Here is a 16,444-nt window from a genome sequence, read left to right as displayed (position 1 = left end):
ACACTTTTTAGGTTTGAGCTTAAATCAAAGACAAATAGATAAAATGTCTTTTATACTATTTTAAAATTTTTTATAAAAATACAAATTTATCCTTAATTAAAAAAAAAAAAGAAAGTAAAACACGTTTTTAGTAATCTCTCGAAAAACACGTGGTAATCCAAATGAATTATTATTTTTTACTTTTTTTTTTAACAAAGAGTCAATGATTGATACAAAAGTAAGTTAAGACTGCCGTATTAGTAGCATTGTGTCATATTTGTGTGATAAAGATGTGGTTTATCGTAATACTCAAAATAAAATATTTAATAATTTTTTATATTAACATTAAACTTGAGTCTATTTTTTTTTTTTCAAATTTAAAGGAATATTAGAAATTATATTTTTATATTATAACTATCTTATTATTTTAACCGGTAGTTCCAATCAACCCTTGATTTTTTTTTTTTTTTTTTTTTTTAAATCATTGATTCAAAAGTTTGTTAGGATTTTCGCTTCAACATTGTGGGATTGTTTGTGAGATAAATATGTAATTTTTAATATTACTCTTTAAATCAATATTAATTTTTAAGTAATTTTATATACTCTATTTTTATTATATAATAATAATAATTAGTTCACATGGTTAATGCTACGTGGCAATCCCAAATAATTTTGAATTAATTTTTACAAAAACAGATTAAATAATTAGTTGTGACTGACACTAAGATAATTATAGAATAAAAATATATGATTTAAATAAGTAATTTAATTTAATTTTTTTCTAGCCTATAATAACATAAGATTGTGCTCTCAATCCCAATCTCGGAAGAATTCAAGGCCGAGTCAACAACCCGAGTCAATGCCAAGCCCCAAACAAATAGAGCTAGGGTTTGCCTGGTACTGAGTCTACGGACCCCGTATCCCCCAAAAGCCCTTGACCTTTCCATATACAGCACCCTTCTGTGGCGCATCTTATACATGACTCCAGGGATAACTGCGTCTTTTCCAATATCCACAGTTCCTCCAACAAAATTCACAGACACGGAGGGGCAAAAACGGAAAACCAAAAAGAGAAAACGAAAAGAAAAGGAAAAAAAAAAGAGAAAATTAACACGAAGGCTTCGTCTTTCAGACCAAGAACACAACGAGAGCGAAACACAAAGATATAGCGCAGCGAGAGAGAGATACAAGAAAGAGAGAGGGATTTTTTCAGAAAGATTGAAAATTTGTGCGACCATTTTCTTGGCCTCTCTCGATCTGTGCTCGTCAGGTTTTTCTTCGCAAGCGGTTAGATTCACAGCTCCCAAGAATCCCCTTGCCGATCTGCTCAAGTCAGCTCCTCAATTTTCTCGGTAATTTTCTCTCGCTTTCTCTCTCTCTTTTCTCAATTTTGCTATCCTGATTTCAAGGAATCCAAACCCTAGGGTTTTTCTAACAAAAGCGTATTCGATTGGAGGTTTTATACTTTTTTGGTTTTTTGCGTGTGGATATTTTTCTCAATGAAACCCTACATTTATTGATTTATGGTTTGTTTCTTTGTGAAATTTGTCGACGTTAGGGTTCAGAATTGGAGCGAGGATTTGATAATTTTGAAGCGAATTGCAGTATGAGCATCGACAGCCCCGGGGAAGGGGAGGATTAGGGTTTTCGAGGTTTCGGCCAAAAAGGAATTGGGGGGACTTCCATGGGTGATGGAGGCGTCGCATGCATGCCTTTGCAGCAGCATCATATGGAGAGGTTTCCAATTCCAGAGAAGACGCTTTATGGCAGTGCAGGTAAGAATGGCAGCAATAGCAACAACAATGGGTTCAATTCCAAGTCGCTTAAGTTCGCTGACACCGAAAGAAAGAAGAAGATGAAGGTGAAGAAGGAGCAATTGGCAAAGAACGTTGAGTCCGAAAAGAGTGAGCTGGGAGCGAATAGGGTTAGGAAGAGTAACAAGGAAGTTGAAAATGGTGAAATTTGTGCTGAGAAGGCGCAGAAGGATGAGGTGGAAGAGGGTGAGTTGGGGACTTTGAATGGAGATTATGTGTCACGGAGAAGTGAGATTGAGAAGGGAGAGATTGTTGAGAAATGGAGGAGAAGTGAGGTGGAGAAGGGAGAAATTGTTCATGGGAAAGGGAGGAAAGAGGAGGTGGAGAAGGGCGAGATAGTGCTGGAGAAGACCAGGAGAGGAGAGCCTGAGAGAGGAGAATTTGGGTCGTGGAGAGGCACAAAAGATGAGATTGAGAAGGGAGAGTTCATTCCAGATAATAGATGGCATAAAGGGGAAGCGCCAAGGGATGAGTACAATTACGGTAAATCACGCAGGTATGATTCGGGTAAGGAGAAGGGGTATAAATCTGAGCTTGAGCGTACACCACCTTCTGGGAAGTATTTGGGTGATGATATTTTCCGGAGGAAAGAGTTCAACAGAAGTGGAAGTCAGCTTAGTAAAGGTACCAGGTGGGAGAGTGGCCAGGAGAGGAATATAAGGATCAGTTCGAAAATTGTGGACGAAGAAGGTTTATATAGGAATGATTACAGCAATGGGAAGAACCATGGGAGGGATTACTCTTCTGCTAACCGGTTGAAGCGGTATGGTGCTGATTCAGATAGCAGTGATCGCAAATATTTTGGAGATTATGGGGATTATGCAGGTTCAAAAAGCCGGCGGCTTTCTGATGACAACAACCGCACTGCCCATTTGGAGCATTATTCACGCCGTTCTGTGGAGAGGTCTTACAGGAATTTAGCCTCCTCAAAAATGCCTTCGTCAGACAAGTACTCCTCTAGGCATTATGAATCTTCTTTGTCTTCAAGAGTAGTTTATGACAGGTATGGTCGTAGTCCTAATCATTCTGAGCGGTCCCCACATGACAGGGCCCGGTATTATGATCACCGTGACAGGAGTCCTGTCCGGCGGGAAAGATCACCATATGGTCGTGAAAAATCTCCTCATGGTCGTGAAAGATCCCCATATGGTCGTGAGAGATCTCCATATGGTCGTGAAAGGTCCCCATATGATCGGAATCGCCACAATGATCATAGAAATCGTAGTCCCACTCATGCAGAGCGGTCCCCACATGATCGATCTCGAAACCATGATCGCAGGGATCGGACACCTAGCTATGTGGAACGGTCTCCACTTGATCGGAGTAGGCCCAGTAGTTATCGTGAAACAAGTCGTAAAGGTGGAACAAGTGAAAAGCGCAACTCTCAGATTGGTAGTAAAGGTCAAGAAGATAAGCTCATCCAGAGGGATTCTAATGGAGAAGACTCGCAGTATCCAGCCAAAGAGTCTCAAGATAGAAGCAGTGTTCATAATATTAATGGATCTGTTGAGAAAAATGTTGACTCTGAGCCTCGCAAAGAAGAGCAGTCTCAGAGTCCAAGCATTGACTGCAAAGAAGCTTCTAACGTTGATGGCCCTCTTCCTGAGGAGCTGCCATCGATGGAAGAAGATATGGATATATGTGACACCCCACCACATGTTCCCATGGTGGTGGATTCGTCTACAGGGAAATGGTTTTACCTTGATTATTGTGGGGCGGAGTGCGGGCCTTCTAAATTATGCGATCTTAAAGCTCTTATGGAAGAAGGAGCTCTAATGTCAGATCACTTGATCAAGCACGTAGATACTGATAGGTGGGTAACTGTTGAAAATGCAACTTCTCCTTTGGTGACTCTGAGTTTCCCATTCATTGTGTCAGACACCATAACACAGCTGGTGAAGCCTCCAGAAGCTCCTGGCAATCTTTTGGCTGATACAGGAGATGCTAGGCAATCTGGTCCTCAGAGTGGCGAGGAAATATCTGTCACTTTGTCGGAGCCAGTGGTTCGCACAGATGACACTGCAGCTGTTTTCGAGCCTTCAAAGGATCTCCACATTGATGCAAGGGTTGGGGCTCTGTTAGAGGGCTTTCCTGTTATTCCTGGCAAGGAACTTGAGACTGTTGCAGGTATTAGTTTGTCTGGAAATTACTTTAATTCTAATCAGTACCGAATACGTTCTTAAGAATTTGGTCCTATTTCTTGCTTTTTTTCTTTTCTAGATTTTTTACTTCCCATGTTTGTGGAATTTTTTCATCTTGCAGAAGTTCTGCAAATGAAGTTTGAACATGCAGAATGGCAAGGGTGGGGAAATTCTGAAGGTAGACTATCTCTGGAATTACTTTCATTTGTTCTTGTGTTTTTCTCTATTTTGGCTAAAAATCTGAGCGTTTATATATATATATATATATATATATATATATATATATATTTATTTATTTATTTATTTATTTAAGTAAAAAGGAGAGGGGTCTATCTGTCCTTGAACCACAGTTCTTCACTTATGTATTTATTTATTTTTCTCCAGAAAAAACAAGCTTCTGTCTTTTTGTTTTGTTTTTTTTTTTTTTTTTTTTTGTAATCGCCCAGAAAGAAAAATGTATTTTGTAGTAATCAATGGCTTAGATGTAATACTTTAGTAGAGGAGGGGTATGTTTGCTCTACTGTAAAGCTAGAAGCACTTAAGCAGCTCTCAATAGGTTTTCCGTAATATGCTGGATAATATAATTTAACCATTTTTGGATTCAGGTATGTTTACCATGAAGTAAAGTTTAAAGCACGTAAACAACTCTCTATAGATTATACATAAAATGCTAGATAATATAATTTAATTTAATTCATTTACTTATCAAAAAGGTGAAATAACTTCTGGTCGTGCCTAAATAATTGGCTTTGTTTGTTAAAGCTTTTTCCTTCTCTTTTTTGTTTTCTCTTTTCAGAACAAAAACACTAACAAATAAACTAAAATACAAAATGCTCAAAATTGTTTTCATATTTATATCACATCAAAGCATTTTTTTTTTTTCTTTTAAAAAAAAGCACCCTCCTAGAATCATTAACAAATGGAGCCTTTATATTTTATTTAGTTGGACTAGTTGATATTGTCTGTCCGGTCCCCTCCCCCCTCTTTCCCAAGAAGTCAGTTTCCCCCACTTTTAATATGAAGACAGTATGGACCCTAACCTAATATAGGCTTTGCAAGCAGAGTAGAAGGCGAGGTGTCAATTCTATTTCTGTTGCCTTGTACTAAGGCCCGCCCCACCCCCCCACCCCCCCCCACCACCCCAAAAGAAAAAAAAAAAGAACAAGAAAAAAAAATCTGCATGTGAATTGTTGTTTTATCGTTGCAGTTGTGCACATAAGAATGTGAAAAGTTGATTTAGACATTATATGTATGTTACGAATTTTGTACATCCATATGGTTGAAATATTCTCTGAACAAGTCTTAATAACTGCATTAAATGCACATATCCAATCTACATATGCATGTCAAGATATGCATCTCATGACAAAAGTTTATTCCGGGCCAGGTACAGGTTTCCCGTGGTGTCAGACTCACATCAGCGAACATTCTGATCAGAAAACCGACGAATTGTCCAGAATTTCTGACATTAAATCAAAAGAAGCTTTAATTGTAGCCTCCGAAAAGGATCATGTTTTTGCCTGTGGAGAATTTGGTGACTGGTTTTCTGGCCGATGGTCATGCAAGGGTGGGGACTGGAAGAGGAATGATGATGCTGCCCAAGATAGATCTTTCAGAAAGAAGCTTGTTCTCAATGATGGCTTCCCGATATGCCAGATGCCAAAGTCTGGGCATGAGGACCCTCGGTGGCATCAAAAAGATGACTTGTATTTTCCTTCCCATAGCAGGAGGCTTGATCTCCCTCCTTGGGCCTTCTCTTTATCAGATGAAAGGATTGATTGCAGTATGAGCAGATCACTTCAAAGTAAGCCTGCTGTTGCAAGGGGAGTGAAAGGAACTATGCTTCCAGTGGTCAGGATAAATGCATGTGTGGTCAAGGACCATGGTTCATTCGTTTCTGATCCCCGCATGAAAGTCCGAGGAAAGGAGAGGTATTCTTCTAGGTCTTCTCGGCACTACTCTTCAAGTAGTGATGGCAAGAGATCATCGGTAGAAGGCGATTCTCAGTCAAAAAGTGTTAATGATCAAGGTTCACAAGACTCCTGGAAGTACATGACATCTATCAACGCTCCAAAAGATCATCTTTGCACAGTTGATGATTTGCAATTGCATTTGGGTGATTGGTACTACCTTGATGGTTCTGGGCATGAGCAAGGGCCTTCATCATTTCCACAGCTGCATGTCTTAGTAGATCAAGGTATTATTCAAAAACATATAAGTGTTTTCAGAAAATCTGATAAAATTTGGGTTCCAGTTGCCTCTGCTGGAGAGACCTCTGAAGCCACTGTCAAGAGTGAACAGGAGAACGATTCCGCTGGTGATTCTTCAAGAACTGTTTCACAATCTCAAGCTTCTGCCCTTGGTGATCCTAGAACAAAACCAAAATTTTCTCATGACCTGCATCCTCAATTCATCGGTTATACACGTGGGAAGCTACATGAATTGGTAATGAAATCATATAAAAGCCGTGAGTTTGCCGTAGCCATAAATGAAGTCTTAGATCCATGGATCAACGCTAAACAGCCAAAGAAGGAGATGGAGAAGCACATATACCGTAAATCAGGTATGGTTAATCTTTTAAATTTCCATTGGTATCCTGGATTTTGTTTATTGAAAAAGCGGATTTAGTTATTCCAGGATGAGGTACCAGGTATCTTTCTTTTATTTTCATCTCATACTGGCAGAGTTCTAGTAAAGGACCTGCTGTTCAGTCTTCAGCTAGGATATGTTTTTGGTAATAGTTCATCCGCCCCCCCCGCCCCTCTTCTCATTTACTTGTAGCCACTAGACATAAAGGAAGTCATTTCTGATATTTGTGCAAGGTATTTTTGTGGTTTTCTCAGGTCTCATATGCATGCGGCTCTATGTCAAACTTTTTTATGCATGCATCTATTTTTCTATCCTTAAATGCATTGCCATCAAGTTTCCAATAATAGAGATCCTGCACCAAAAGGCATAGCTGGCCCCTTTGGGTTTTTTTGTCTTCTTTATTTTATGCATGTGCTAGCTGCGTGTATGTATATTTTCTAATTTCATGGGTGCCGTTTAGCAAACAACATTACACCGCACTGTTCATAGTTTAAAAAATTAAAAAAGAAAATAATGATTGATATAGGAAAGTGAAAAAGTGGTATTGGAAAGTGGAAAAATTTTCTTTTGTAGTGATTTTTTTATTTGAATAGTAATAAAAGGTAAATGATGTGATATAAAAAGTGAATGATGGGATATTAAAGTGAGAATGTTTTGATGTTGATTTTTTTGAAAAAATAAAGTGACGTGTGGGAATGTGATGTAGTTTAACAGACAAGGCCATGGTATTTTGAAGCCACATAAATGCAAAGAGCTTTTCTCCACTTCATCTCTCTGCCTTCAATTGATTCATGAATATCATCCTCTTTGATGCAGTTTTTTTCTTGCTACTACTAGCTAGGTACTTGTTACTCCTTTTTCTTTTTGTTAATCCATTATATATTTTTGGGATTGGTGGGGGCTTGTTAACTACAGAAGGTGATGCACGTGCTTCCAAGAGAGCCCGGCTGCTGCTTGACGATATTGAAGAAGACTACGAAATAGAAGAGGACACACAGACAATTCAAAAAGATGAGTCCACGTTTGATGATCTATGTGGTGATGCTACTTTCTACAGAAAGGAGGGTGCAAATTCTGAAACTGAAATGGGAAGCTGGGGTTTATTGGATGGTCATGTGCTTGCTCGAGTTTTTCATTTTCTGAGATTAGACATGAAATCCCTTGCCTTTGTTTCTTTGACATGTAAACACTGGAGAGCTGCCGTTGGTTTTTACAAGGACATTTCAAAACAGATTGACCTATCATCTTTGGGTCCTAACTGCACCGACTCCATACTCTTGAACATCATGGTAGGTTTCCTTTGTTTGGCATTCTAGGATATCACAATTTCGTTTCTCTTTTATCTTGGCCTAATGTAATTGTTTGCTTACAGAATGGTTATAGCGAAGAAAAGATAAATTCGATGGTTCTAAAGGGTTGCACAAACATTACCTCAGTAACACTTGAAGAGATTCTTCATTCATTTCCTTGTATATCTTCTATAGACATCAGAGGTTGTGGCCAGTTTGATGAGTTGGCTCGCAAATTTGCAAACATGAACTGGGTCAAGTCTAAAATAAGGAGTCTTAAACAGATTACTGAGAAAACTTCATCAAGTTCCAAAAAGGGTCGAGGCTGTGATATTGATGATTTTGGTGAACTAAAGGACTATTTTAATAGTGTCGATAAAAGAGACTCAGCGAATCAGTTATTCCGTCGAAGCTTATACAAAAGATCAAAACTATTTGATGCTAGAAGGTCCTCATCCATTCTATCTAGGGATGCCCGAATGAGGCGGTGGGCCATCAAGAAATCTGAGAATAGCTATAAGAGAATGGAGGAATTCCTTCTTTCAGGTCTTAAAGACATCATGAAGGAGAATAACTTTGATTTTTTTGTGCCCAAGGTATAGCTAGTCCTTGATTCTGCATGTCGTCATAAAAAAAAAGTTTCTCTATTATATATGTTCATAGTCTCTTATATCTTGTTCTTTTTGTTGACCAGGTTGCAGAAATTGAAGACAGAATTAAAAAGGGTTATTACATTGGCCATGGATTGAGCTCTGTCAAGGAGGATATCAGTCGAATGTGCAGAGATGCAATAAAGTAAGAGTTTTCAGGCCTGTATTTTGTGCTTCATAAAATAACAATGAATGATCAAATACCTTTAAATATCACAATCAAAAGGGCTTTTATTAACAAGGGGTTAGCAGCTCTTTAGGTTAAAGTATGATGGGTTAACTTATTACTGGTTAAGCAGTAGGATTTTTTTCTTTTTTGGTTCTCACCCTTAATTTGCGAACCAAGTCTTCTAAAGTTGTCATCACTCAGGGTTTTTCTGTAAGTTTGGGATACCGTATTTTAGTGTATTTTATTTCTTTGTGCAAGTTAGGCAACATAAAATTGTCTCAATCGACATTAACATTGATGTCAAATTAACTAATGTTCTTGCTGTTGCATCTGTGTTTCTGTCTCTGCAGTATTTTTGCGGTCAGGTCTTTATATGCTGAGTGCGACTCATGCAACAATGTTTCCTTTTCTCTTTTTTCTTAAATTTTCACTTAATTGGGTAATTATTTCTGTCTGTAGAGCAAAGCATCGGGGTGAAGCTGGAGACATGAATCACATTATTCCATTATTTATTCAACTTGCCACTCGTTTGGAAGAGAGTTCTAAGTCGTCTTATGAAAGGGATGAGATGATGAAGCCATGGGAAGATGATTCACCTTCTGCTTCGAAGTATAAGAAGAAGCCCAATAAATCTTTGACTGAAAGAAAGTACTTGAATAGGAGTAATGGCTCTAGCTTTGCAAATGGTGGTTTGGATTATGTAGACTATGCATCTGATCGAGAAATCAGAAGGCGTTTATCCAAATTGAATAAAATATCTATGGACTCAGAGAGTGAAACATCTGATGAGCAGGACAGGTCTTCTGAAGATGGAAAGAGTGATAGTGAGAGTACAGCCTCAGATACAGAAAGTGACTTGGATGTCCGGTTAGAAGTTCGAACCGCGGAGTCCAGAAGAGATGGACGCTTTACACCAGATGAGGGTTTGGATTCTAGGACTGATGATCGTGAGTGGGGTGCTCGCATGACAAAAGCAAGCCTGGTTCCTCCTGTTACTAGAAAATATGAAGTCATTGATCAATACGTTACTGTTGCGGATGAGGAGGATGTGCAACGAAAGATGCGTGTATCTTTACCAGAGGACTATGCTGAGAAGCTTCAAGCACAGAGAAGTGGCACCGAGGAGTCAGATATGGAGCTTCCTGAAGTCAAGGACTATAAACCTAGGAAACAGCTTGGAGTTGAGGTTTTAGAGCAAGAGGTTTATGGAATTGATCCCTATACTCACAATCTTTTGCTTGATTCCATGCCGGAAGAATTGGATTGGTCTCCACTTGATAAGCATTTGTTTATTGAAGATGTGCTCCTTCGCACTTTGAATAAGCAAGTTAGGCACTTCACTGGGTCTGGAAACACTCCTATGATTTATCCGTTGCAGCCTGTATTAGAAGAAATAGAAAAATCTGCTGAGGAGGATTGTGACATACGAACTTTGAAAATGTGTCAGGGTGTTTTGAAGGCCATAGGTAGTCGTCCTGATGACAAATATGTTGGTTACAGAAAGGTATGTATGCATCATCATTATACTGCATGAGCATGGTACATCATTTTACTACTCTGACTCGTTACTATGCTGAGTCTCTTATTCTGTTACTTTCTGTTTGGTTGTGTTCATCAGGGGCTTGGTGTTGTTTGCAACAAAGAAGGCGGTTTTGGAGAAGAAGATTTTGTCGTGGAGTTTTTGGGAGAGGTATGACAACAATTGTTTGTGCAATCCATTTTCTAGCCATGAGAAAGTCCTTTGAAGGTTTATGATGTTGAACCTCCCCCACTCTTAAAAATAATTTTTGTAGGTTTATCCCGTTTGGAAATGGTTCGAGAAGCAAGATGGGATACGATCTTTGCAGAAAAATAATAAAGATCCAGCTCCAGAATTTTACAACATCTATCTTGAAAGGCCAAAGGTTTTCTTCAATTTAACAAGCCTTGTGCTGTAGGCTTTTAACGCTTTCTCCATTTCTCCTTGCATTGCTGACATTTTCATCTGGTCGTGCATTATAACCTGGCAGGGTGATGCTGATGGGTATGATTTGGTTGTTGTTGATGCTATGCATAAGGCGAACTATGCAAGTCGAATATGTCACTCATGCCGGCCTAATTGTGAAGCAAAGTGAGCCTTGTTTGTCTTTCTCTTTATCCTGTTTATATCCTACCTCAGATTCATAAGCCACTTGATAATGGTATAGATACAGTATGAAAGACTTTGCTACTTATGACCTGCCTTTCGTACATTTTGGAATTTTGAATGGAGAGTAGTATAGAATGCAATAGAATCTTTTCGCTACTCTTTTACTTATCAAAAAAAAAGAATGCAATAGAATGAAGTGATCTCATATCTTATATATATATATATATATAAAGGAAGTTCATTAAAAGTGCAAGGGGGAGAAAAAGACTTAGCAAATCAAGAATGAGAAAACAGATTACAAAAGTCTGCAAAGCTAGAGACATGGAGAAGGGAATTAGCTGAGATCCACTCAAATAGGGATTTAAGAAAAAATAAATCTATAGATCTGAGCTCGTTCTTTCACAACCATTGAAGCTTCGAGTGTTCATTTCTCTCTAAATGCACCACATTAAAAAGTAATGGATTACGTTGCTAACAATATCGATATCATTCTAACTAACCTTCTTTTCTAACATTCCACATTAAAATCTTTTACCTCATATACGAGGAATTAGCATCTTAAATTTTATTTACCTTGTCTAATTATCCAAAAAAAAAAAAAGTGGACTGTTTTCAAAGTGTGTTGCATTTTTTGTTACTTATTACAGCTATATGAATTACTTTTTTGATAAGTGACATATTCTTGTTTATATTAGTTACTATGAATTCTTAATAAGTGGTGGGAATGATATTGAAGTTCTAGGATATATTGTTCGTTACTTCTTTTTTTTTTTTTATTTAATCTTTTAATATGGAGAAACACGTGAGCATTCTCTCATTTACCCTCTTCCCAGATATCGTATTGCTTGGATGTGATTTTGTAAGTGAAACCAACTTTTGACCATCCTATAATTTTATCCTTGAATGCAGAGTTACTGCTGTAGGTGGTCATTACCAAATTGGAATTTATACTGTACGTAAAATTCAATATGGCGAGGAGATCACATTCGATTATAATTCTGTCACAGAGGTGTGTCTCTTTTCCCTGTTGGCCTTCTGTCTGTTTGGAGGATACTATACATGTTTCATAACTACTGATTAATGTCTGTTCATTTTGCTAGAGTAAAGAAGAATATGAAGTGTCAGTTTGTTTGTGTGGGAGTCAAGTTTGCCGGGGCAGCTACCTGAATCTGACAGGTGAAGGGGCTTTCCAAAAGGTACTGGCTTGAAGGCAATTTTCTTGACTATCCATGTTGAAAACTAAAAGCAAAATAAAATCATGAACAAAGTCTGATCAGGCTTCAAGGCTGTTAAGTTGGCTTTGACTAAACATCCTTATCATGTTGGATTAACATTCTTATCGGAATTCTTTCTGGTCACTGTAGAAGGCAAGCCTGATTGGGATTTTGATTTTCTCAGTGAAGTAATTATTAATTTTGTATTCTTGAGGCTGTTGCAGCCAGTGGAATTTTATTGGTCCTTTTCTACCTTGGATCTCAAAGTTGCGGTAGTTTCTGTTAAGTAGCTTATATTATCCATCCATCAGGTACTTGAGGAGTGGCATGGAATTCTGGACCGTTACCACTTAATGCTAGAAGCTTGCGAAGTAAATTCAGTATCTGAAGAGGATTACCTCGACTTGGGGAGGGCCGGTTTAGGCAGTTGTTTGCTTGGTGGGCTACCTGATTGGTTGGTAGCCTATTCGGCTCGCTTGGTATGTTCTTTTGCTGTCCCCCCTGATTTTTGTTCTGGAATTAACCTTTTCTGATAGTAATTTAGTCATCCTTTTGTTTTTCCTGACTTTTCCATTTTGGGTGAAGGTGAGGTTTATAAATTTTGAAAGAACGAAGCTACCTGCGGAGATTCTAAAGCATAATTTGGAGGAAAAAAGGAAATATTTTTCAGATATTTGTCTTGAAGTTGAGAGGAGTGATGCTGAGGTTCAGGTGAGTTGTTGATTGTCCTACTTCTCTCTTATTGTGTATGTGCACGCATGCATATGTTTGAGCAGGCTTGCACTTTCCTTGTGGATAATATCTTTTTTCTGGTGACACAGGCTGAGGGTGTGTACAATCAAAGGCTTCAGAATTTGGCTGTTACTCTTGACAAGGTGACTAGCTTCTCAAATTTTGTTATGTTAAGGAGCTTGCCAGTTCTTCTTTCCAGCTTCCATCTTTATTTCTTTACTAAAACCAGTGTCAGGACACATGAGACTATTTTGTTGTGATGGGCCTGGCTTTGGTGATTCTCTGAACCATATAGTTATATGATAAGATGATATTGATCCTGCTAGTCTGGGGTCTATAATCAAGAATCTGAGGCCAAAGTTATCTAAACCTTTGTATCATTCAATTACTTTGGATCTTTTAAGTTAATCTCTTTGTTAGGATCTTTACTCCTGATCTTTCAACTTGTGTCTAATGATGTCTTGGTGTTTTTAGTCTAGATCTCTGTTGTAAACAGAAAATTTTCTGCTTTCTTAGCTTTGTGAAAATGTTTATCTCTTGAGTTCTATTTACAGGTGAGGTATGTTATGAGAAGCATTTTTGGTGATCCGAAGCAAGCACCACCTCCTCTAGAGAAGCTGAGTCCTGAAGCCCTTGTTTCCTTTCTTTGGAAGGGAGAGGGATCATTTGTTGAGGAGCTTCTCCAATGCACGGCTCCTCATGTGGAAGAAGTTATGTTAAATGATCTCAAGTCCAAGATCCACGCTCATGATCCATCGGGTTCTGATGACATCCAGAAAGAACTTCAGAAATCTTTGTTATGGTGAGTAGTGTGCACTTCTTGGATTTTGTTTCAGTACTTTTTGAACTATGATGTTTTAACTGTTGAAACATAGTAGTCTTACGGGGTGTTCTTCGCTTGAAAGGTTGAGGGATGAGGTCAGAAGTCTTCCATGTACCTACAAGTCTCGGCATGATGCTGCAGCTGACTTGATCCATATTTATGCTTACACAAAGTGCTTCTTTAGAATACGGGTATGTCTTACAGCTACAGTAACTCCTGGAATCTGTCTGCTAACTCTATCATGTGTAGTTCCTTTGATCTAAAGCAAATTTCATTTTTAAATGCAGGAATATAATTCTGTAACTTCTCCACCAGTTTACATTAGTCCACTTGACTTGGGCCCTAAGTACATTGATAAATTGGGGGCAGGTTTTCAGGAGTATTGCAAGACCTATGGTGAGAATTATTGTCTAGGGCAGCTGATTTTTTGGCATAACCAGACCAGTGCTGAGCCAGATTGTAGCCTGGCTAGAGCGAGTAGGGGTTGTTTGTTGTTACCTGAGATTGGTTCCTTCTATGCAAAGGTTCAGAGACCATCACGGCATCGTGTTTATGGCCCAAGGACTGTGAGGTTTATGCTGACAAGAATGGTGAGTTTAATAAGCTTATATTACGTTTATGTTCTTGTGTTCATTAAATTACTAGATATATGACCATTACCCTGTCCTGGCCCATCCAAAACACTCTGTAAGCAACACTTCCAATCTCCATGTTTGCGTCTTAGGCATTGTGAGGGCTGTTGGACTCTTTTAGCAGAATAGTTAATGCTATGAAAATACCTGCTTAAAAGAGCTCCTTGGTGATTTGACGTTTTTGGTTGGTTTTGTTTGCATACCATATTTTCTGGTGTAGATATGAAATTGTAGTCATTTTTTCTTACAGATTGCCCTTTTCCACATCTTGATATGTAGAGTTATGAATAGGTACTTTTGGTCATGTGGCTTAATTTAGGATGGCCCCTATAAGATAGTTTTATGAACTCTTGTTTGTTTTTCATTTTTGTTGACTTATCCAGATTCTTGTATGGACAGCTCTGTTGGATGCATAAATATTTATTTCAAATTAACATGTATTATTTAGGCTCTATTTGTTTCGGAGTAAAATATTGTTTGCAAAATGTTTTCCGTATTTTTCAGTGTTTGGTGTGACTGAAAATAAGTTTGGTTTGACCAAAAAAGCTTTTTAGTTTTAGAAAATGGTTTCTGTTTTTAAATTTCGTAAACTATTTTTCGAGTTTTAGTTTTTCCTTATCAAACCGTTAAGACCTCCGCTGGAGGTTGCTAGAAGTTGTTGACCATTTTACGCTGTTGCTAATTTTCCGTACAAGCAAAACGCCAAAAAGTATTTCATAGGAAATGATTTTGTTGAAAATATTTTTCAGCGGAAAACATTTTACGTCGAAACAAACGGAACCTTAATATTAATTTTTATACTGGTTCGGTTCACATAAGTCTCTTGCTAAATCATCAAAGTTAGCTAACATGAAGCCTACCTAATTTATCCCCACTGCAAACATAGTCATGGGGAGGTCTTACAGATAATCAATAAATTTAACATACGTGAAAACTGCTACTTTTAACGACAAGCAGTTGTAACATTGGTTTCATAAGGGCCAGTGGTTGTAGTAAAATTGCCCCTAGTCTTAAATCTCCCTCAGGTTTCCCATTTAATGAACTTGAAGGGACCGCTAAGGTTGTGGTGGACTAACCATTGCGATGTATGGAAACTACCTAACATGTTACTGAATTTTGAATGTTTTTCTTTTAGCTTTGCTTTATTTGCTTATCCGTTGCATCTTAAATGTTTTCCAGGAGAAGCAGTCCCAAAGACCATGGCCCAAGGATCGAATATGGTCATTCAAAACCTCTCCGAAAGTTTTTGGCAGCCCGACGTTTGATGCTGTTCGAAAAAATACTCCGCTGGACAAAGAGATGGTGCATTGGCTGAAACACAGACCTGCCATATTTCAGGCCATGTGGGATCGGTGAACTATTGCAGAGATTGGGGAAGCAGCAGGAATCATTAGCCAAGTCTTTGTTAATTGCTTTGGATTGATTTGTCAATTTTAGTTCACAGCTGCCCCCTTTAATGGGGGAGTTGTAATCATTCCAAAGCATCATTCGTTTTGTACTGCTTTTTCTCCTCATTCTTGTGTACAGTTTTTCTTACCATTGTAATTTGTAATTCGTTATCTGGTAGTGAGTAGCATTTGTTTTTCTCAGAAAAAAGAAAATTAGCATTGCTTTTCTCTCTAATTTAAGGAAAAAAAAAAAAAGAAGTGCAAAGAAGAAAAAAGTCCAAGGAATTGGGTGTTAATTATTTTTTTGGTTCCCCGTGTCAAAATTCTTTTGTGCCTTTCTTTCCTCTCACAGTAAGGCTTGTAATTTTCACAGAACAAGACGAATGAGCTGTATCTTCATCATTCTCATGTCTTGTTCATAGTTTAGGAGCATATTTTGACATTTACCTTCAAATTCTAATCTTGCATATGTTTGTCAGAACTATTAGAAATAAGCAGGATGGGTAAGAGCCCCGCACGCTCTTCCAATGCAATCACTAGAATTTATTTTGATAGAACCTAAATCTTATGTAACCAAACCAAGATTTCTGATTTGCTGTAATTGTAAAGTCTTTATTTTTGCTGATCATTCATAATGGGAAGAGTTTTGGTTCTCATGGTAATTGTGATACAAGATTAGTCTTGAAATTGTTAAGGGCAGAGTTTTTCTTAAAATTAGGTTGGAAGAACTTTTTTTTAACTCAGTCTATAAAAATGACATGTGTCTATTTTTTTAATAACATATAAGATGCACATGAGTTTTTAATATTAGTTATTCCAATTTTGTTTCTGTTATTAAAAAAATATGTGCATTTTACATGTTCAAATGATACATGTTATTTTTATAGACTGAATTG

The 16,444-nt window shown here is 37.8% G+C and overlaps 1 protein-coding gene across 3 annotated transcripts; it reads left to right on the top strand.

The window, feature by feature from the left end:
* The first annotated feature begins 1,084 nt into the window (after positions 1–1,084).
* SDG2 (SET domain protein 2) lies at positions 1,085–16,017 on the top strand. Of its 3 annotated transcripts, none has more exons than XM_059596674.2 (20): positions 1,085–1,331; positions 1,545–3,920; positions 4,056–4,112; positions 5,322–6,497; positions 7,439–7,812; positions 7,896–8,408; positions 8,507–8,607; positions 9,091–10,135; positions 10,250–10,321; positions 10,425–10,535; positions 10,641–10,741; positions 11,669–11,768; positions 11,860–11,955; positions 12,285–12,452; positions 12,559–12,684; positions 12,795–12,848; positions 13,260–13,507; positions 13,611–13,719; positions 13,816–14,118; positions 15,340–16,017. In XM_059596674.2, exons 2-20 carry the CDS (start codon positions 1,664–1,666, stop codon positions 15,514–15,516), a joined length of 7,188 nt encoding a protein of 2,395 aa, XP_059452657.2. In that variant the 5' UTR covers positions 1,085–1,331; positions 1,545–1,663; the 3' UTR covers positions 15,517–16,017. The 3 variants fall into 3 exon arrangements, with proteins under 3 accessions (XP_059452657.2, XP_059452658.2, XP_059452656.2); XM_059596675.2 differs by having other exon boundaries at positions 1,538–3,920; positions 5,328–6,497; XM_059596673.2 differs by having other exon boundaries at positions 1,538–3,920.
* Positions 16,018–16,444: the final 427 nt, after the last annotated feature.

This window comes from Corylus avellana, chromosome 5 (genome assembly GCF_965113065.1).
Source record: "Corylus avellana chromosome 5, dhCorAvel1.hap1.2, whole genome shotgun sequence".
NCBI classification, from domain to species: Eukaryota; Viridiplantae; Streptophyta; class Magnoliopsida; order Fagales; family Betulaceae; genus Corylus; species Corylus avellana.
This window is presented reverse-complemented; position numbering and strand designations above follow the sequence as displayed.

Excerpts from the sequence above, each read along its gene's own strand:
- SDG2 (XM_059596674.2), top strand. The coding sequence starts at position 1,664 with ATGGGTGATGGAGGCGTCGCATGCATGCCTTTGCAGCAGCATCATATG. Across the intron at positions 11,956-12,284 it reads GTGAAGGGGCTTTCCAAAAG|GTACTTGAGGAGTGGCATGG; the intron begins GTACTGGCTTGA and ends TCCATCCATCAG. Across the intron at positions 12,849-13,259 it reads TGGCTGTTACTCTTGACAAG|GTGAGGTATGTTATGAGAAG; the intron begins GTGACTAGCTTC and ends TTCTATTTACAG.